The sequence below is a fragment of the Madurella fahalii genome, assembly GCF_045866475.1.
Source record: "Madurella fahalii IFM 68171 DNA, scaffold_1, whole genome shotgun sequence".
NCBI lineage: Eukaryota > Fungi > Ascomycota > Sordariomycetes > Sordariales > Madurella > Madurella fahalii.
This window is the reverse complement of record NW_027263971.1, coordinates 83,217-104,723: the sequence shown is the minus strand read 5'-3', so window position 1 is coordinate 104,723 and position 21,507 is coordinate 83,217. Positions and strand designations below refer to the sequence as shown.

At 48.8% G+C, this 21,507-nt stretch overlaps 3 protein-coding genes across 3 annotated transcripts; 1 reads left to right on the top strand and 2 right to left on the bottom strand.

Moving 5' to 3' along the window:
• Positions 1-1,554: 1,554 nt before the first annotated feature.
• Positions 1,555-3,545, top strand: MFIFM68171_00011 (Sterigmatocystin biosynthesis P450 monooxygenase stcS; the record flags this gene model as incomplete). The annotated part of the gene is made up of 6 exons (XM_071055433.1): positions 1,555-1,735; positions 1,816-2,036; positions 2,126-2,753; positions 2,819-3,243; positions 3,316-3,405; positions 3,486-3,545. 6 exons carry the CDS (start codon positions 1,555-1,557, stop codon positions 3,543-3,545), a joined length of 1,605 nt encoding a protein of 534 aa, XP_070911534.1.
• A 10,869-nt stretch (positions 3,546-14,414) lies between these two features.
• On the bottom strand, positions 14,415-17,697 carry MFIFM68171_00010 (NACHT domain-containing protein; the record flags this gene model as incomplete). Its single annotated transcript, XM_071055432.1, has 5 exons — positions 14,415-16,017; positions 16,081-16,677; positions 16,747-16,771; positions 16,850-17,130; positions 17,210-17,697. 5 exons carry the CDS (start codon positions 17,695-17,697, stop codon positions 14,415-14,417), a joined length of 2,994 nt encoding a protein of 997 aa, XP_070911533.1.
• A 489-nt stretch (positions 17,698-18,186) lies between these two features.
• Positions 18,187-21,507, bottom strand: MFIFM68171_00009 (uncharacterized protein; the record flags this gene model as incomplete). The annotated part of the gene is made up of 1 exon (XM_071055431.1): positions 18,187-21,507. The coding sequence occupies one exon, from the start codon at positions 21,505-21,507 to the stop codon at positions 18,187-18,189; it is 3,321 nt and encodes a 1,106-aa protein (XP_070911532.1).

Below are 21,507 nucleotides of genomic sequence, written 5' to 3'. Positions count from 1 at the left end.
TTGTTTGGGTCAGTCTCCTTCATCCATCCAACCGTCTATTACCCCTGTTTGCCTTGTCTCTGTACATGGAGTTGCTAATAGCCGCCTATCATCAGCCTCTGCGAAGTTAGCTTCGGCCTCATATGCAGCTGCATGCCCGTCCTTACGGTGACGTTGAAGTCCTTAGTAGCAAAGGCGGTATCGTCATGGAACTCCGTTAAGAAGTACTCGCAGACACTCGTTTCACGGGCGGATTATGGTACAACAAGTTCCAACAACCAGCTGCCTGAGATTCCCCGGGGAACCGTGTCGGGGCTGAGAACATTCATTAGAAAGTTTCACTTGTCTAACGCGCAGAGCGTTCCCTTAAGTGATCTTTCTACTTTCGCCACGCTCGACTCAACCATGGACCGGGATTATCACGGGCAGCTGCGCGATATTTACTCTGGCAATGCCGCATTGCTTACCCCTAAGACTCCTGGAAGTCGTGGTGAGATGGTGTAGGAGCGTTGGGAAAAGGCAATGCATAGCATGTTGGATGGAGAATGATCTCGGATTATACACTGATTGCCTCTTCATGTGGAAATTGTGCCTTTCTCTTATATCTCTTCCTCTATCGCTAGCCGAATATAATCAGGAAAATCTCTCTGTGTATAATATTCTTAGCGTAATATGAAGTAGCTACTTAGCTAGAGCAACCTATTAGCCTCGTTGAGATGTATAGTTCGAGGGTAGTTACCAAAGTTCTACCTAGTGGGTGGATATGATACACCTATCCCGACACGAGCGATATCTGGGTTGTTATTGCTGTGGCCGCTGTAAATTTTATCGGATATGGTGGAGTTAGGTGTTTCGTGGTGACGTCCTTGGAGTCAACCAATGTTGTAATTAGTTTTCTCCGTCTAGCGAATTGATCCTAACCCTTCACCCCTCCAGGACTTGAAGATACAATACACAACATAGTCTCTCGAGGCCAATCTCCGGGCTCATGTTTCCAATAGTCCTCGATATAAAAGAAGGTCCAGCAGTTGTGTTATATATTCAACCAGTCTTCACATAGTACCTGCTCTTCTTATGCGACCTGTGTTCCTTGTGCGAGATAAGTCCCGTTATAAACCTTGGATGGCCCAATGGCTGACCACTGTGTCCTTTAGTGCTGTTATTAGGGAGGTTGCCGATATTGACTCAAATGCAGCTATGTGATTTGCGCAGTGCGGTGCGGAATGCAGTTGTGTACCCTACTCCCCGGAAGTACTGTAGGGAAGATGTCAGGTCTAGAATGCACGGGCCACCAACAGTAACACGACAATGCAGTTGACTGCCATGAAGGCGCTTTTTTGCGGCACACACGAAGCCACAAACTATTATTAACCCCATGCCGCCAGATTCCCATACCCAACTTTGGTTTTCCCCATTTTCCTCCCGCATTATCTCCAATCACGCGTTCTGTTCCCGAAGCCTGAGCAACTTCTGAGCCTATAAAGCAAGCTATTCCACATTTCGGTCATTATTTTCGCGTTTCGTAATCACCTGCCATCACACAGATTGTTGTTGCATCCTGGACAGGCTGTTGAGATGCTCGTGCCACTGGTTGTCGCGGCTCTCGTTCTGCTTGGGCCTTACCTCTACAGGAAACTTCGCTACAAAAGGCGCAAGCAATATGCTATCTTTCCTCAGAGGCCGACGTCGCTTATCCTAGGACATTTAAGAACTCTGGGTTACTTCATCCGTACCGGAAAGCCAAACGGTCATCCAGGTAGAAATTACACCTGCTTTTTTGCCCTGATGCATTTGCGGCCTTGGCGTACAGCACATACCTGACCGGCTTGTGAATAGACCTCGCGTTTGCCGCCATGAATGAGACTCTTGGCCGGCCGCCTCTCATGTTTGTTGATACTCGGCCGCTTGGATCCCCAATGGTTATTGTCAGAAGCCACGAAATTGCCGAGCAGATCTCGAAAGCATCCAAGCTCTTCCCTTATAGCCTTCCAAAGACGCCCCGGGTATACGGCCATATGGTCCATGTAACTGGCCCGACCTCCATCCTGGCTGCACACGTATGTTTCTATAAATTTTTCTTTTTTTGTTGTTTTTTATCCCCCTTACCCACGTCACGGTCGCTAACTCACGCTTGCAACACTCACAGGGGGAAGATTGGAAGCGGCTCCGTAGACGTTTCAACCCTGGGTTTGCACCCCAGCACCTCATAACATTTTTGCCCTGTATTCTGGAGAAGTCCTTCGCATTCCTCGGCCACCTAGACAGTTTCGCACAGACCGGCCAGCCTTTCTCCCTCGTTCTCCTCACTGGAAATCTGACCTTCGATATTATTAGCAGTGTCGTCATGGATTTTGACTTCGGTGCCCAGAATGTGGACAACCCAAGCGATTTTATACGCACCTATCAGGAATTATTCCAAACTTACGCGAGCGAACAAATGGATCTCCCATGGTTTTTCACCCCGCGTATAGAGTGGAAACGTCGCCAGCTCGCAAAGCGCCTGAAAAACACCCTTAGGACCGTCGTCCGTAATGCGTTTACGAACAGGCAGACTAAAGCCACAAAATACCGGAGCATCCTCTCGTTGAGTCTCCAAGGCGTCAACTCCTTAACCGCACAGGCTGTCGATGAAGCTTGCGACCAACTGAGCACTTTCTTGTTTGCGGGACATGATACTACCAGCATTTTGCTTTCTTGGGTGTTCTACGAGCTGTCTCGTACCCCGCAAGCTCTGCAAGCTGTGCGCGACGAGTTGGACGAATTGTTTGGCCCAGGTGAGCGGCGTTTTCCCACCCGCAGCCTCAGAGAAGTAAGAGAGAAGAGTGTTGATCAGAAACAGACCAGAATCCCTCCATTGTACGCGACAAACTGCTTTCGGACGGCGGCCAGGATCTCTTGCACCGGATGGCCTATACCGCAGCTGTTATTAAAGAGACTCTCCGGCTATGGCCTCCTGCAGGCACAGCCCGCATAATAGAGCGGGGAGCTGGGGTTAAGGTGCACACATCAACCGCCGAGTACGTTCTAGAAGGAGTGGATGTCTACAACTGTGCCATCATGATCCAGCGCGACCCTGAGGTGTATGGGGTCACTGCAAACGACTTTGTTCCCGAGCGTTGGCTGCACAATGCGGCTAACCTGATCCCGCCATCGGCTTGGCGTCCCTTTGAAAAGGGACCTCGCAACTGCATCGGGCAGGAGCTTGCAAACCTAGAGGCGCGCGTTGTGATCGCGCTTGTTGCACGCCGCTATGACTTTGTGAAGGTGCGAAATGTTTACAGGCTGCCCATCAATGCTTATGAACTATCTACATGCTTACTTTAACGGGTCTTTTAGGTCGGGGTCGGTGAGCTCAGTCTCGACAAAGCCGGCCAGCCGGTTCTAAACGCAAAGGGTCAATTCAAAGTGGCTTCGGAAATGTATCCGGTAAGTTTAGGCTTTGCAACACCATTGCAAGACTACGTACATAATTACTTTCTTCTCTTGACTGACACAACTCGTTATAGACACGTCAGGTGACGCCTAAGCCAGTTGATGGGATGATGATGCAGGTTAGAGTCAGATAGATACGGTTAGGTGGATATTGCTTGGGAGAACATCGCAGCTGTTATGTTTTTCAGTTTAAATGGTATAAACCCCTTCTATTCATTCGTTCCGTGATAACCTTGCCTAAGTCAACCGTGGAAAGCTATAATTCTCGTTGCTTAACCTCTAGAGAAGCTAGAAAGCCGGTTGGAATGCTATCACTTCTGTGAGTTCTGACTCCTCCCTTCAGTCAAAATCCCAGACAGTAGTTCGAATTAGTGTAGTTATGTTCTGCAGCAATTTAACGTAGCGTCCCTTGATAAATTACTCTAGAAAGGTGTAGGTTTACGCTTCCTGAAAACTCTGGGTGTAACGAGATCTTCGTGGGAGTGCGTATATACTTCGAAGTATCTCTTGCTTTGGCTTCTGTGTAGCGTGAGACTACTAGGAAACCTTACTGTTAAGATCAGCGCGTAGTGAATAGGAACATAGACAGTAGACACTAGGTATTAGAGGGATATCTAACGCTATAATTGCAGTCGCTTAACGTGCGTAATAAGCAAGATGAACAGATAAGCGAGTTAAACACTTTTAACAACAATACGCTTCCTTGCACAAAACATCAAGTTTCTCAACAACCTATTATATCTATTCCTTCGTACGAAGCTAGAGTAAACTTAGTACTCGAAGCTATTCAAAATAATCTAAAACTTAGTATTCGAGCTACAGTAAAAACCTATAGCGTTATAATAAATACTCTCTGCAACCGACGCGACAGCAAACTGTGAGAACCAACTGGGTGGGGTTGGCGTTGGCGCAGGATGGAAGCCCCGAAGCCGCAGCGCCAGCGAGGTCACAAGAAGCAACAACAACGCTAAGCTAGAAGGGCGTAGATATCGCGTCAGAGGAGCGTCGAAGGAGCGCACAAGCAAGGACGATGACGGGGCAGCGAGCGGGGTAAGTGAGCCTAGACGCTGTTATCGTAGGGCATAAAGAGGAGGGCAGAAGACAGGGCTTAGGAGAGAGACAGAGTTCAATGAGACCACCATCCCACCCCTAACGAGCACTCTGCTCCCACGTTGCGCGTGCACTGCTCGTACCCAGGCACTCTGGTCCTACTACCCTCGGGTCCTTGACCCTCATACAAACCTACATAACAAGATATTCTAGCCAACTTATACAAACTTACGGATTTAGAGGAGTATACGATTATTCACCATATAACTAAGCTATATACACATATATTTCACCCTCGATTGTAATATATAGAAGATATAGCTAACTGACTACTACGTGAACACAATGTACCCTCTGTTGGTATACGCTGTGCTCACAACTTCATTAAACACCAACTAGAACTTCGTACGCGTTTTATACGTAAATACAACTACTAAAGGGCTAAATACGAAGATCTAAAGGTTATTCGCAAATAGTTTATATTTATATATAACATTAAGGCTAAGTACAGTATCCTCGACGAAGATTCGTATAATTTCGATGAAACGAGATTCATAATAGGTATTATCACCACCGGTATAGTAGTTACTACCTCTAATAGCTATAATAGGGTTAAATAGGCCTAGCTTAGTAATCGTAAGTAGGCTACAGTTTTCCAAGGGGTAAATGCTCTCAGCTAAGTAATCCTACTATTCATTATCTTAGCTAGGTAATACCACCTCGCCAACTGGTATCGAGAATACAACCTTCTGGTAACCTAGTACATTGTAACAGCTGAGAATAGCTGGACTACTAATAAGAAAGGTATTGAAATGGAGCGGAAAATACACATCCACTCCATCAACAAAACAACAAGATGACAAGACAAGGGGAGAGACAACGACTGAGAAACCCGACAACAAACCAGGATTCCTAGCAACGCGGCTTGGACCAAAGTAGCAACAAAGACAGGCAGGACTTCCTCTGATCAGAGGGAGGCCGCAAAGACAAGCTCCCAATGGAGCAAGCAAATCGAAAGAAAGAATTGGTTGAACTGTTGGTCTTGATTGTCCTTGACTGTCGAGGCCGACAGTCAGGACAGTCTTAAATACAGAAAAAAAGTGGGTTCTCAGTCCGATCACCTGATCCAGCCTGGAGGGCCGGGAACCCGATACCTCGGACCTACACCGCTGGACCCGAAGTCCCAGAGTTGTCTTAGAGTGCTATCCGGCCAGTGCACTATCCCCCACTTCAGTAGCTGAGGACAAATCCGTTGGACCTCCGTAGGCAGTTATTGCCAGGACTTGTATCCCACTAGATACCTTGCTTTCGCAGTTGCCATAAAGACACCAGGTTGCAGACAAACCCAGGGCAGTAGACCACGTCTCGAAGCTATAAGATATAGGTAGTTTTTGGTTGGCGTTGCTGTATTTGTTGCCATCGAAGTTGTGATGGCTGGTGCCCCTAAATCTGGATATCTACATCTCCGTACCTTTAGATAGGTACTGAGCTGTCGCCGGCCCATACATAGTCGCCAGGCTCGGCCTTCTTATAATTATTGAATCTATATCTTTGGTTAAAGATATGAATAGTAGTTCCAGAGTCTAGGATAGCTGAATTTTTTAAAGGATACTCAGCTGTTAAGAAAGCTGTCTTTGCAATCAGAAAACTGCTAGAGCAGCGGCCGATTTTCCAGCCTAGTTAACTCTATAACTCTATCTAATACCTCAGCTTCTCGACTTCTTTTTGCAACATCGGATCCTTCAAGACCTCGTCGGCCCTAATCCGAACGTGGTCTCTTTCAGTAAAACCTTTAGGTACTAATTCCGGAAAGATATAGTAGTATCTCTATAAATAGTGGAACTGGCTACAACAGGGATATATAGTTGTGGCTGTGCTTAAGGCCTTCCTTGGCCCTATTTTAGGTCTTTTGCCCTCTAGGGTTTTAGCCTTGCCCAGAGCTTTACTCCGCTTTTTGAGCTTGCTACCACCAGAGCTATCGTATTGCATTCGTTGACTATTATTTTGTTCCCCCCCATTACTACCAGGGCCGACTTCGCTATCAGAAGCGTCCTCCTGATAGACCTCTTTACCACCTTTTGTAGTAGCGAAGGAAGGGCCAAACACGCCTTTTACTATCCAGTGACTACCCAGTCTACAGGATCTTATTAACTGCTTTACCTTCTTCCGAAAGTCGTTAGCTACCTCTCGGTAGGTCAGGGTTAACTGCAATGCCTTTACTCCTTTCACTAGCTTATAGGCTGTAACCCAGTAACTTATAATCAGCTTTACCACATCAGTGAATTCCTGGAACCAGGCGCTTGTCGATAGAGCCTCAGAAACTTTCTTCCTTTAGACGTTAGAGAGCGCTTGTTCCCAGTTTTCGGACCATCTAATTAGGTCCTTAGGGATTTGTATAAAGGGTTTGACGGCTTATCGATAGACTTCGCGAGCGTCTGAAAGTGCTTTGTTATTACTAATACCAGCTTAGGTTTGAAGAGCCGAATACTACTCTGAGATTATCTCGGTCGGATCGTAGGAAGTAAGCTGGTAATGTGAGCTGACTGTCTTCAGAATCTACTGCTTCAGCTACTCGATCTTGTTAGTTTGTTACTCGTACTTCTTGAGCTCGGCTTGGTAAATAGATTATTCGAGCTGGAAGGTACGGAAACCGTCTGCTATGAGATCGCCGATTCTAATTGCTGACGTAGTTGAACCCGTAGTTGGGGTTGCTCTATAGTCGTCCTTAACCACAGATTTGGTACTACCTCTAGCCGTGATAGTTGACTGGGTAGAGTTCTTATGCTTGTAACGTACTGGGTCCGGAGCTGTAGGCTCGTTGAGAAATGGGGTTAGGCCTTGAATCTGGGCCTACGTATTCCCGGCAACGGCTTAGGCTTAGAACTGTAGGTTCTAGAATTCCCAGTCGTCAGAGCTGGTTAGGAAAATAGTCTTGTCGTTGTTGACGGTTGTTATCTTGAATCGGATTCAGGGATGCTTTTAATTGTGCTTCCTTTGTTAGCTTGCTAATCGGAGGTTGAGCGAATGAGACTCTTAATTGTCGGAAATACGGTACCTCTGAATCTTAGGAAATGACAGTTTAGGATTTTTATATGTCTTGTCTTGATTGTGTTGATTGTCTCCGTGTTTATTGTCTGTCCTGTCTATCTTTGCTAGAGAGTTTGCTCCTTTTATAGACGAGATACGCGTATAGGATGACGTCCGTATAGTGGCGCAGTTAGCTGCTAGCCTGCTTTAGCTGACTAGAATACATGGGTTTGACTCCTGCACTAGATCCCGTGATCCTGATCCTTTGGCACATGATCCTTTTGACAAGTGATCCTCTAAACTGCATACGTGTTCTTCTAGCTCTTTGGTGCTTACTTAGTGTCTCGTTAGCCTTGCAGAGCGAAGAGACCTCTGACCGAAGAAGAGCTACCTGGTGCATTATAGCCATTGTACCCTTGGTAAGTTGATCTACAGCACCCAATATTGAAGTCGGAGAGCTGTTTTGATGGCTAGAAATGCGAGTCTTGATGAGCGTTGACTGCGATTCAGCTTCTCGAGGGTCATATATGTCAAAAGGGTTAGGCGCTAGTCCAAGGATCAGGATCACAGGATCTAGTGCAGGAGTCAAACCCATATATTCTAGTCAGCTAAAGCAGGTTGGCAGCTAACTGCACCACTGTACGGACGTCATCCTATACGCATATCTCGTCTATAAAAGGAGCAAACTCTCCAGCAAAGATAGACGGGAGACAGAAGATAGACGACAGAACATAGGGACAATAAACACAATCAAAACAAGACACACAAAAATCCTAAACTGTCATTTCCCAAGATTCAGAGGTGCCTGTCAGATAAAATGCAGGTTTAGCATTCTACGACTAACAATCGTAGAGCTCCTCACCTTTTGAGTGTTTGGTATAGTTAGTAATTTGCGACAGTGCCGTGTTTCCGACAATATGATGTCTAGAAGATCCAAGGTTGTACTATATTAGGCTATATAGCTAGGGGTATTAGTGTGAGGACCGGCTGAGCGGGGCCAGCGTGAGGCGCGGTCCGGAAGCCTCGGAGCCGTAGCGTAAGCGAGCCTCAGAAGCAACAACGGCACTAAGCTGGAATGGCATAAATAGCGCGTCAGATGAGCGTCGAAGGAGCGCACCAGTAAGGAGGACGACAAAGCAGCAGAGCGGGGAAGTAAGCCCTAGCGATACTGTCACGGGCATAAGAAGGAGGACGGGAGACAGAGCTTAGGAGAGAGGCAGAGTTCAATGAGACCACTACTCGACCCCTAACGAGCACTCTGCTCCTACGTTGCGCGTGCACTGCTTATACCCAGACACTCTGGTCTTACTACCCTTGGATCCTTGATCCTCACAGTTAGCATACGAAGCTGTATATCCAGTGTAGAAAGTACCTCTCTAGATCGTACGATATAAAACTAACCCCTATAAAACTACTCTGTATATTGCTCTCTATTATAGAAGCAAAGAAGACCTTGCAGAAGGTATAGAGGAACTCGAGCTTGTTGACGTAGTTGATATGTATATACATTAAGTTCTCGATTTCATAATCGTATACCTTCTTTAATAGCCTAAAACAGCTAATATCAAGTGGCTAGTACTTGTAGGAAGAGTGTGGAGGCATGTAGAGTGTGATGATGTTATTCTACTTGTAGTAGAATTCGAACTTGGTCGAGTAGTGGCATTCATAGCTGTCGAGGATTAACAGCTAGTATATACCCTTTATACGGGATTTTGTATAGTAGTCGACGTACTTTGTTACGTGGTAGAGGTCAGCACTGCTCAGCAGTATCTGGGCCTATATCTCGTCAGAGATAACGGCCCAGGGGCTATCGCCTACGCCTATAAAGACCCCTCAGATTTGTCTTCAGAGGACCTTCATTCAATCAACCATCATTATATCTTACTTTGTTATAGATTATGCTAGTGTTCATGAAGTACTTACCTCAGCATCAAAGCTGACGCCCTTGAGGTCACTAGTTACAGGGCTATAACAGAAACCTCGTAACAAGTGGTACTCACTACTAGAATCGAACTTGACCTTTGTCATTCCTGACGACGAGGACGTCGTCTTTACGCCAAATCGAGGCGTCGCGAGCACATTTAGCGAGCTTAGAGGAGTATCCTATTCGGAACCAGCAATCGTTAACGTTGACGACTATCCTACGAGATTATAGCAAATGAACGATCAAGACCTCGAACGCGCAAGGCAGATATACAAGTTTATTATCGACAACCCGATAGTCAGTTTTGTCCAGAAGTTAACCGACGATGCTATTTAGAAGCTATATAGCATTATATCACTTATCGAGTGCAATATTTCCTCCGCCTACGAATAAGAGTTCTCAGAAGAAACGCAATTCGAAGATTACCTAGACAGTTGGAAACTCGACTACTACGTACCCAGGTAGTACGTTCAGCATTACATCAAGAAGGCAATATAATGTATTAGAGAGGCCAGACTTCTGCCCTGGCCTGAGTAACCAGAGGAATTGACTACTATGTACTCGAGGGGAGTAGCTTTGACCCCAAAAACACTAAGAAGGGTTTCCTCAACGTAACACAATACACTGCTACCGACGAAAGCAATATAAATATCACGATCAGCAAATCATTACAAGCGGATCTACTGCATCGAGCTAAATCAGGAAGGCTCTTTTAGAGACGAGATACTAGCTATACTAAGGACAGTATCGCTGTCAGAAAACTCTATCTAGAGAGCATCTCCGATATTCCACACCCGAAGCGTTACTGCTTATAGGAACAATGTCAAGGCAAATACCTAGTGAGTTCCTACTAGGCAAATATGAGGGTAAACTCCGGCTAAGTGGATCTAGAACCCCATCGACGACGATGGAAATCCCGTCGAGACGGATATCCTTATTGTCAATAACTACGACCTTATAGGATTTAGGGGAGCTGAGAACTTCAGCCCTGGCTATTGATAACGATAAGCTTAACCGAAGAGTTATCGAAATCGTTATAAGGTTTATTGGGGATAATATAGTACCTAGGTCAAGGGTACAGTACCCGGGACAGGGCCGCAACGTCTGGAACAGAGCTTCGGCATCTGGAACAGAACTCCAGCACCTAGAATAAGGCCACAACGCCCGGAACAAGGCCACAACGCCCAGAACAGGGCTCTGGCACTCGGAATAGGGCGTTGGCACCCGGAATAGGGCACTAGCACCCGGAACAGGGTCCAGCATCTCTAAACGCACTATAATCTCACCTGTGGAGCGAAGGAATCTCGTATTCAAAGAGATCTTCAAAATTAGCTCCACAGTAAGCAGGTGATCCACAATAAGCCCCCTTTCCAATTATCCCGAAGGTCGAAATGGCCAACAAGATCAAATCTATAATAAGTATGGCTTTCTCTCACTTAGATAGAATCAACAATCAAGTACTTTGAAGTCTTTTCTTTTCCTTCCTTCTTTTCCATCATCCACTGTGTGCCTTACCTTGTGCACAACTACACCTCAACACTGAGGCTTATGCTGTGGAGGCGAGTTGCTGTATCTGCTACCTCTAGCAATAGGTTCCTTAGGAGGTTCGTACTATTGAGCATCTTATTGAGCCTGACGATAATTTCGTGCCCTATACGCTCGGCACCGCTGTTCGGCTCTGATATATACGTCGGGGTGAGCTCAAGATCGATGCCCTCCTCCTTTTTCTAGAGCTCGTACTCTGTATAGCTCTAGAGAGCTATAGTTCCAGTATCGTTATCCTACCTGATTACATAGATAGCGAGTCTGAACTAGCGTTTTATATACCTCTCGAAGTTCCTAATAACGTTGAAGATCTCGAGTTACGTTTTATTAGGTAGTTGGTACGGAAAGAGCTTCCCTCTGTACTTGTCCTTAATCATAATCAGCTATTGAGAGCTATTATACGCTCTTTCGAACTGGAAGAGGTCCTACTACACTCTCTAGAACGGTCTTATAGAGCGTCTTTCTAACGGCCTTCTAGATACATCTATCTTCGTATATACTCGAGTACAGCTCTCGTATTTTAATAGCGCAATATCCTTGATCTTAATATTCCTAGCGTGACAGATGAGCTCTCTAAGTACTTCTAGACCGAGGTAACCAGTCCTCTTATACTAGAGCTCCTTAGAGTCTTCCTGACGTCGTAGTAGATCGCGAGACTTCCTCTATATACGTCTCAAACCTTGTTCTATATTCGTAGTAAATATCATAATATCTATAGCACTTAGAGGGATACGCCCGAGCATAGGAGAGTAGTTGAGGAGCTTATATTCGAAAAATACGAAATTTATCTCGTACTTTAGTTTCTTAATTACAAAGCTCTTTTCAGGTACTCCTATCTATAGTATACAATCCCAGCTATAGTACCAAACTCCCTTATTCTAAAGAGGCGTCTCTATAATGATATTAGTATAGAAGCCTTTAATAACAGTAACGTTTTCTAAGATAAGGTCTATAGTATACCTGTTCTTATCTCTAAACGCTATAGGTATAATCCTACGCTCCCTATTAGAGATAGAGAACTGCGATGAACCTATAAATATATAGTCTCCGGGCTTAGCCTTGACAAAGGAGCCTGGCTCGAGGTATGCTATATCGTTGACTAGATAGATAGTACCGTAGTTATCGTATAAAGTACTATTGTAAAGGGGATAGCACCCTAGATATAGGGTTGAGAATACTCTAGAAGCTTCCTTAAGTTGTATCAGGAGCTCGGGATTAATAACGGTAGTATTGATCGACGTTGGGAATATAGACTCGCTATAGGGTGCTTGAGACGTCTCTTTAGGAGCTTGCTTACTGCCTATTTGATTGTTAACCTCCTTTTCAAAGTGCTTGTTGAGTTGGGGAAAACAGTCCCCAGAGGGCAGGGTCCGTCCCTCTGATCAGAGGGACATAGTTGCTAGGATGGTGCCCAGGGGCTGGAACTTGCCGTGGACCCATTTTTCTTTCACACCATAAGTAGGGCCGTCCTGGCCATTGCTCCTTAGACAGGAAAATCAATTCAGTACCTTTCTTCACACTTGTTGCAAGCTCAATTGACGAGCTCTCCCTGCGTGCAAAGCGATCTCCCTCTGATCAGAGGGAGCTCTATCTGCACATGTTGTTTTGACCTTGTTTAGGCTGCAGGGACCCGATTTGTGGTGGTGTCGCCTGGCCTGTCTTGTCTATCTTATCTGTCGGGCATTTGGCCGTCTTTGCCCTCCCCCTTGTTTTTGGTGGGTATGTGGGTGTAAATGTGTGTTTCTACACCATTTCATTGTAGAGGCTTTTCTACTTCGGATTAGCGAGCTTATAGGTTCTCTAACGTTCTTCGTCGGTAAGAGCCATTTCTAAGTACTTGGTAGAGCCTGTAATAGTAAGGTATAGGAGATTATAATTTTTGGCTCTCTAGAAGTACTTCCCTTTTAGGTATAGACAGCTCTTTAGCTTATTACTACTGTTCCTTAAGCCGTTCCCGAAGTGTTTCCTAACTGCTTCGAGCCTTTAGAGTTGCCTATATTACTCGGCAGCGTTGTTATAAAGTTTAGGTACGCCTTTCCCCTATACTAGTTCACTTCTTGGTAGATAAGTACCTGTAGGGCGAGTCCGAGATTGGTAATGTCATCTAAGTCGTATCCAAGAGTGTTGTTCTCGATAATCTCCTTGAACCTACGACGTACCTAGTCAGGTGCAATGCGGTAAAATACGGCGATTAGGAACTTCTTAGCGGTATAGGTGCCTTTAATAACATTGAGGTTCTTGGCTGTAGCATGCTGGTATATATTGATCTAAGTGCCAATCTATTCCTCTAGCTTTACATCGCTCTTCTTAACTTGTTCGAGAACAGTATCGTACTCTGTTTACAGAGCCGTTTCTACGTTCGTAGCGGTTGGTACTGCAATCTTGTAGAGCGTACGAATAAACTTACGAGCACTGGATTTGCCATTCGTATTTAGGATGAGGTTTGCCGTATTAAAGAGCTGGGAATCTACCGTCTATATAATCCAGTTGACGATACCCTCGAGTGCAGAACGAGTTTGTATAAGCTTTATGAACTTCCGAGTATAGTCGGCGAGCTCCTGTATATAGAACTTCTCGATCTCTTGGTCCGTAGACATATCGGGAGGCTTGGGCTTCGTGCCTCTATGCTCTTTAGAGGTTTCCTCCTACAACTCCAACTAGGAAGTGTATCGCTAAGCTCGCATTTCCTGAAGGAGCTTTCTAGGCGCTAACAGGGTAGGAGCTTCAGGAAATTTGCTAAGGTCCTCTTCAACGTCGGTAGAGTCTGGGTCGACTAGTTTCTAGACATGAAGGCGCTGGGCAACCTGTTTGAGGAGCGTATACTATAGAGGCCAGTCGCCTCCGAGGTGCAGTTGGACGTACGCCGGTACCGTGAGTATCGGAATCTTCGAATCTATGACGTACTTTCTTGAGCTCTCGAACTTGGCAGACGGGTTGCTGGGATTGTGAAGGACAAGGTAGAAAGAATTGAATCCTCTGACTTGCATAAGCGTCCTGTAACGCGATTTCTGGCTGTGTACGGAACGGCTTGGAGCGCTGGGCTTATAACTGTTACGCGTACAGGAGCTCAGCAGAGGTCGTGGGAAGTGCGTGGAAAGGTTGAAGTCTCTGAAGATCTATCTACTTCAGTAGGATACTGAAGAACTGGCTTAAATACACAAAGGAAATGGTCTGAGCGAGCTTACGTGATGAACTGCTGAGCTCGGCGGTGAGAGCCGAGCTCTACAAGTGCGGTTTCCAGTGCGACACGAACTGACTTAGATAGAGAGTCGTATAGAGTAATAGAAAGTAACAGAAAAATAGCTAATAGCTAATAGGAACTGCCAAGTTGACTGCCGGTCAGTAAGATAGAGGATAAAGTGTAACCTAACTTTTTATAGGGACTGTAACTATTCCGTCCTATCCGCAAGCTTTTATTAGAGAAATAGAGTGCTTGTTAGCTTGCTTTTACTAGCTTTCAACTCCAGGACAACGCTCTAGTAACCATCTCCGGCGAAAACTCTCCCTCAATCATAGCAACCTCCCTATCACCAGACTTGAAGCCGACTAATATCGACGAAAATAGACCAGACCGTTTATCGTATGTATCGGGAAAGTAGTCCGATCTCGGTTTCCAGAGCAAGACCTCATGCTTCCTAGTCTCGGTTCCGGTCCCGGTCCCAGTCCCTGAGCCCGTCTTCGAACCGGAGTTCAACTCTCTCACATTCCCATTCCCGCAACCTTGAACCCGTCCCCCAGCACCCAACAAACTCAAATCCAACTTAATTTTCCCATCTCCACCCCCTCGCGCTCTCGCTACTAAACCTGTCTCTGAACCCCCTAAAGCTGGCGCAGATATGACCCTCCGCAACCCCATCTCATCATCCTCCTCTTGCCCGTGCCTGTCCTCAATCTCTTCCCCTTCCGCCGGAAACTGCGTCAAAAACGCCGCGACCTCCATCTCTCCAGACATAGCCGCCCATTCCGCTGGCGTCTTCCCGGCAAGTGCATCCCTAGTCGTAAGCGGCGCCCCATACCTTAACAATACCCGGATAGTCTGCATATTCCCCTGGCTCGCAGCACTATGCAGCGGAGTAACATTATTAAAATCCCCTCTCGCTGGGTCCGCACCAGCAGACAGAAGTAGGTCCATGATGTCAAGGTGGTGACGGATGGTGGCCGCGTGCACGGCAGTTCCGCCAAAACGGCTGCCAGGGCTATTGAGGGCCTTTGTGAGGGCGAGAGGGTTATCATTGGGGAGAGAGGAGAGGAGGTGCGAGACCAGGCTGGTGAGGCCGAAGGAGGATGCGTAGTACAGGGGCGTGGCGTGCCGCGGGTACAAGTTCCACTTGAAGGGGGAGTCGGCGTTGAGGATTTGGATCCAGGACATGAACGTGGGCCGGGAGAAAGGAGAGAAGAAGGAAACTGAGAGGTTGTGGAGGGTGTCGTTGTTGGTATTTTGGGACGGGACGGGGGAGGATTGCTGTTCATGTTGCTGCGCGGAGCGGATATGGTATGACCAAGCAGTTGAGGCGTATCGGGCCAGGGGGTGTCTTTTGATCCGGTCGCAGTAGGCGGTATCGCTTTGGCAGGGCCCGTTTCGGAACTCGCCGAACTTGAGATAGGTGAGACAGTCACGTGCGAGCTCGTCGTGTGCCTTGGAGGGATCGAGGGCGAATCGTGAGAGCACGGGGTGCTGCCTGATCGGGTTTGACAGGAGGTAATCACGGACAGAGAGGTGGGCCAAGCGCACATGGCCGTCTGTCGTGACGCTTATGAGGCTGTGTCCCAGGGCCATGAGATCCTGTGGGCTGCGCAGCCGGCTTTCATCGTCAATGCTGCTGGAGCCTGGCTCGATGGCGATCGCTTCCCACAGCTCTTCGAGTGTGAGCGGGAGGAAGGAAAAGGCCAGCCAGACAAGCAGCTTGCGGAAGAGGTCCTCGTCGGTTTCGGGTATTTGCAGTAGAATACGGTTGTATGTCTCGTCGAGGCCCTGGGGCAAGGAAGCGAGCGTTCGTCTGACTTCTCGGATCGTACGAGCGCGTGCGATGCTATCGAGCTGACACTGCGCCCAACGGAACCTAGAGGTGGCCAACGGCGTTAGCAATAGTCCTGCGGTGTCCAGAAAGTATGACGTGACGCACATTCCCACGGACTTGGACTGCAGTGTTTGCGAGATGTCATCTCCAATCCCTGAATTTGGCCATGCAAGCCTGCGGTCCGATCGTAGTCTTCCATTAATGTAGAGGGAGATGTCACGGTCCATCTCCGTCACTTTGGCTTCAAGGCCAATTTGGACCGTTCTACATGGCAGTCGTTCCGATAATTGGACCTCACTTCTGCTTGTCACGAAGACTTTAACCCCTTCGGAACGAGTAAGAAGTGAGTCGAGAGCGTCAAGAAGCTCTTCTCTATCGTCAAGCTCGTCGATAGCGTCGATGAAAAGGAAAACATCATAGCGGTTGCACAAGTCAATAAGAGCGTTGATGATGATCTGTGTCTTGGGGCTCGCGGTCTTGGTCTCTTCACCGGGATTTGCGTGCTGGTATTCTTCAGATATCCCGCTGGGGACCTCTTCAATCTGGACACAAAGCTGGGCTAGTAGGGATCCGAGAATTGCGTTTGCCGTTTGAGGGCGTATTGTCCCGCTGCGTCGGAAATCGCAGTACGCGAAGGCGAAGGCTGTGGTAGGCTCGTATTGTTCGGCGAGTGTTTTGGCGAAGGTCTCGACGGCGTACGCGCTTTGATGAGAGGCGTCATGTTAGGAAGGTCTAGTCAGCCATGGAGTTCGGGCGAAGGGTAATACGTACAATAATATCGACTTTCCCGATCCAGCTTTCAGTGCAACACATGTCAACAAGTGATATCCTGCGCCCTCCTTCGACAACATCAGCAGGGTCGGTTGCTACTTACGGGGGCCGTTCAACCAGCAGACTCGGTAGCAACCATGTTTCCATTCCAAAAACTCAGTACTCTGCGGCAGCCATTCGCTGGTGCCAGGCTGGTGCGCTTTGAGTGCAGCGCGGTGCGACTCCCATGGGGTTTCTGGAGAGATCCACTGGAGGAGCTGCCTCTTCCTTTCATCTCGTTCGGAAGTCATCAACTGATTCGTGGCTGCTTCTAGTTGTGCCAGAGTCCCATCGAGTCGAGCACTGAACGATATCGTGGCTCTCTCGATGTTCTGCAATGAGACGCTATAACGGTACAGATCGATTAGACCATTCAGGGGTCATATGTAGAATCTGGATTTCTATAGCAGCCAGTGACACTTACGAGTTCTGAGATGCGATAGCAAGACTCAGCGAGCTTTTGCACCTCTCCAAGCGACGAATACACTCTTTTGTCTCCTGCTCACCTAGACCCCACGAGATCGAATGTTTCACAGCTCCCCATTTCGACTCGGCAATGGTCTCGACCGGAACGCGCGAAAGCCTAGACTCCAGGGCGGCCAACTCGGACATTACCGCGTTGAGGGGCTCGTGGATAGCCTGGCAAAATCGCCGTGTGATCTCGTCTCCGTTGTCGGCGGGATAGTTTGTACCAGCCACACCGTTGCCGTCTGGCGCCGACGAGCGACGTCGATCTAGCGCAGACTGGATCGCCTCAGCAATGTCGCGCAACGCCTGGACTTCTTCCGTGATTTGAATCAGAGACCAAGGCACTTTGCGCAGCCCAGCGCGGATTCGATTGCATAGTTCGAGAACGGTTCCTGATGCTTGACAGACCCCAAAGACACCGGCAATGATGCTGATGGGGTCCATTAATTCTCAGTATTGCGGAAGTTGGGATGGAATAGTTTATTGATGTCGGAAAAATGTGTAGTTATCGGAAGAGATGGGGTGGCGGCAGACTCCCAGTGTCGCCGCTAATTAGTAGTTTTCCTTACTGGTTTTCATGCTTGTCGGTTTGAAGGGAAGGAGGCTATGTTAGGCAGTGTTGGGCACTTTGGAATTGGGAATTGCATTGCCGGCCGAGGCAGCTGACCGGGAATCCCAAAAAGGAGGGAGCCTAATGGTCCCACACGCAACCGCACCCTCTCTGTGTAACCATAGTTGCTTTTATGCCTGTTATTGTCATTTTGAGCCGCCTGATGGACGAGTCGTAGGTATATGAGCAATGATGCACACCGACTGTGAAGTTTAAGTACCTCTACCTTATTTCGATAGACAAAGGAAAAGAGATGAGACACCATCATGCCATCATCAGATTTGTCCACATTAGTGTGTACATGATTATCCCCTCCCAAATCATCACCGAAGCTCAAACACCATATTAGGCATCTTCTCGCCCCTATAACCCTTCTCCATAGAATTATTCTGCAGCGTGATGGCGTACCCATCCATCATCCCATCAATATAACACTCGCCCAAGAAGTCGTAGTAGTACTCCTTTTGGTACCTAGGAACAAAGTTGAATTCGGTTCCACTGCCCCTCCGCCGCAATCTCTTGTATCTCTTCCTAGCCCAACGGATGCAGTACCAGATCCGTCTGAGCAGGAGGACACACAGCATCGCCAGAAATACTACCCGCAATGCTCTCCTATATCTCGACAAGTTGCATGCCCTTCCCAGGGACTCTATCTCCATGTACTTCTGGAACCACGGCGGTACGCGCATCCACAGCCACGACCATACGTATGCCAATACTTTCGTCGGGAGGGCAGTGAAGTAGTCCAGACTTGGAAAACGCAGAGGGGTCCAAGGTATGGTTGGGGTTGTCTGACGAAAGAAACTCTGGATCCTCAAGGCCGTCTTATGAAGCGTTGCATGAAGTATTTCCGACAGCTTGTCGTGGCCAAGTTGTAGCTGGCTAGGGAGACATACGCGGTCGATTGTCGCGTTGCTGAGGGTCTCAATGATCTTGTACTGCGGTGGTATGGCGACATAATCCGAGTGGTGTCTTTGCGGCGGCGACACCTGGTTTTCGTGCATAATAAATGCCCAGAAGGTTGAAATCAGATTTAGATGTAAGTGGCTCGGAAACCACAGTATCGGTAGATCCTCGAGGCAGTTGGCAACACATCCACGCGTGACGCGGATTTTAGCCCACAGCAGCCCGAGCCAGGCCCAGACAGTACCGACTCCAAATCTGAACCATATCCACCCCGCTACCAACCGCCAGATGGTCGTCAGAGACGTGGCAATCCAGTGCAGATACGAAATCCCGGGGACTCCCCAAGCACCGACACTCCAGACAGGGTATACCAGATTCCGGTACAAAAGCCGAAACATGCTTGAATCGACATAAAAAAGTTCCCAAGCCCACACGACGAGCTCAATCCACCACAGTCTCGATATCCGGCGCGAGGCGCGATGGAGAACTCGCTGCAGCCAATACTGCCTCTTCCTCCGTCTCTTCAACGTCAGCCTCCACGCCTTCTGCACCTTGATCGCCGCCGGCTCAAGCAACCGATCACACTCGCGGGCCTCGTGGTCCATCATCTCCTTGGATTTTCTCACCCGCCGCAACACAACGGGCACACTACAGCCGTGCAGAATGCAAATCATATCACCCTTCCGAATGGACCTCGCGTTCGTTGCCGACCCTGTCCCATCAACACGCGACCCCACGACTTGTTCCCTTCCTGACACGAGCCCCAGCTTCCCCAACGCCTTAGTCCGAATCATCCGCCGATTAACAACCACCTCTTGAACACGGCTACAAAACCCGGCGACAAAACTCTCGTACCTTTCCGGGTGACTGGTAATCGCCGACGTCTCGAGGTTGCGCACGCTCTGGCTCAGCCGCAGCGCCTCGGCGCAGCACAGCGGGTACGATAGCGGACAGCTGCTCCCGTTGGGGCCCCGATCGCCCACCAGCGTTCGCCACAGGGCATCCGGCGGCGGTTGGGTAATGTCTAGCCACCCCCCAAGGGTGAGCCATTCCTCGGGCACCACCGCGCCCAGCGCACCGGAGGTTACCTTGTCCTTGATAAGGTCGATTCTGTCCAGTATGAATCCCGTGACGATGATGCTATGCACGGCGGGGGGACTATCCGGTTTTTGGTGATAGTCGAGGGTGGAGAAACTAGTAAACTTGAGTATCCTGTCGTTAACGTGGCTGCCGCCGGCAGCGTTATAGGGTGGCTTCCCGGGGGGACCGACAAAGGGGTCGCCGTTGCGCCGGTACAGGCCTAGCGTGCCGTCGTGTGATGTCATCTCGAAGGGCGCTGACGCGATGGTTGTCACCCATTTCGGCATGCCCATGGCGGTGCGCTTAGCGTGGTCTTCTTCCTCGTAGGCCCAAGGGCGACAGAAGATATCTAGCGCTGTCGCGCGGTTAGATTGGCTTTGAATGGCGAATTGGATGAACTGTCGGCAGATTTCGGCGTACGGCTGGTTGTAGTCGACGATGAAGGCGCGCGCCCGGACTTTCGTCATGTCGAAGGCTTTGAGTGCTTGCAGGAGCTTGTTAGAGAAGGTCGTGTTTTGACCTAGGTGCGCGATCGGGACCGCGTCCTTGGCCAGCGCGAGGTATGCGTACACGGTGTCGTGCGGCTTGGAGGTCTTGAACGTCTCCAGTCGGCAGACGATCTCTTCTAGGCTCATAAGCAGCTCGTGCTTGTGTGGTGATCGTGTGTTAGGCGCCAGCCGGCGGATCGCCGAGATGTCGCGGACCAGTCTTGCCGCGCCCAGCGCCGCCACGTTCTTCCAATAGTGTGGGATAGACTTGTCCCTAAGCGTTGCGTTGTCGGCTAGCTTCGTCTTGCTCTCGCCGTCGACAAAGAGCTCGATAGCCTGGGCAAACTCGACCCAGTCCATCTGGTCCTTGTCACAGAACACCACGGCCTTCTTGGCCAGAGCAATCTCCTGGATGATCCACCGCCGCGAGAACCAGTCCCTGCGCATCAACCCGCTCAGCGCTGTCAGCTGTATCACGTCGCACTTCTTGATGGTCTTCTTGTAATCCATGTCATTGAGGATCTCCTTGAGCAGCCAAAACGCTGTCTTGGCATCGTGAGTGTCGCTCAGGGGTCCCAGCCAGACGCAGACCTTATCGGCGAGCCCGTAAATCCGATCCATCATCGGCACCTGATGGCTCTTCTCGTGGACATTGGTTTGGTCGATGCAAATTGCATCTATCCATACCGTCCTGAGGGTATTGGGTGAGCGGACGGCTTTGAGAGCCTCCTCGAGCTTTTGCGACACTTCAAATGTCCACCGCTCCCTGTTCTCACCCATGATCTCGATCTCGGCCTTCGGCGTCGGACTTCCCCACGCCCACGACACCGCGTCATACTTGATGGTTTCCCACACTATTGGTGGCTTGCGAGGGGTGGGAGGCGGCGGCACGTATTCGACGCGTCGGATCCAGCAGAGGGCGCGCAAAATGTACGGCGTGACGGTGCACCAGACCGAAACCACCCATCGCGCCAACTGTGTCTGGTTGGTTTTGTCGTCGGCTGCGTCCGAGGGTTCTGGCTTCAGCGGAGCCACACACCCGCGGTCCTCGTGAAAGGCGGCCGGGATCAGCGTGGCCCGCACTCGTTCCCCGGTTGTGCCTGGATCAATGTTCAGCAGCCGGATCTTTTCATCGCCCTCGAGTTTTTGGTATTTGTACGGTCTGCTCAT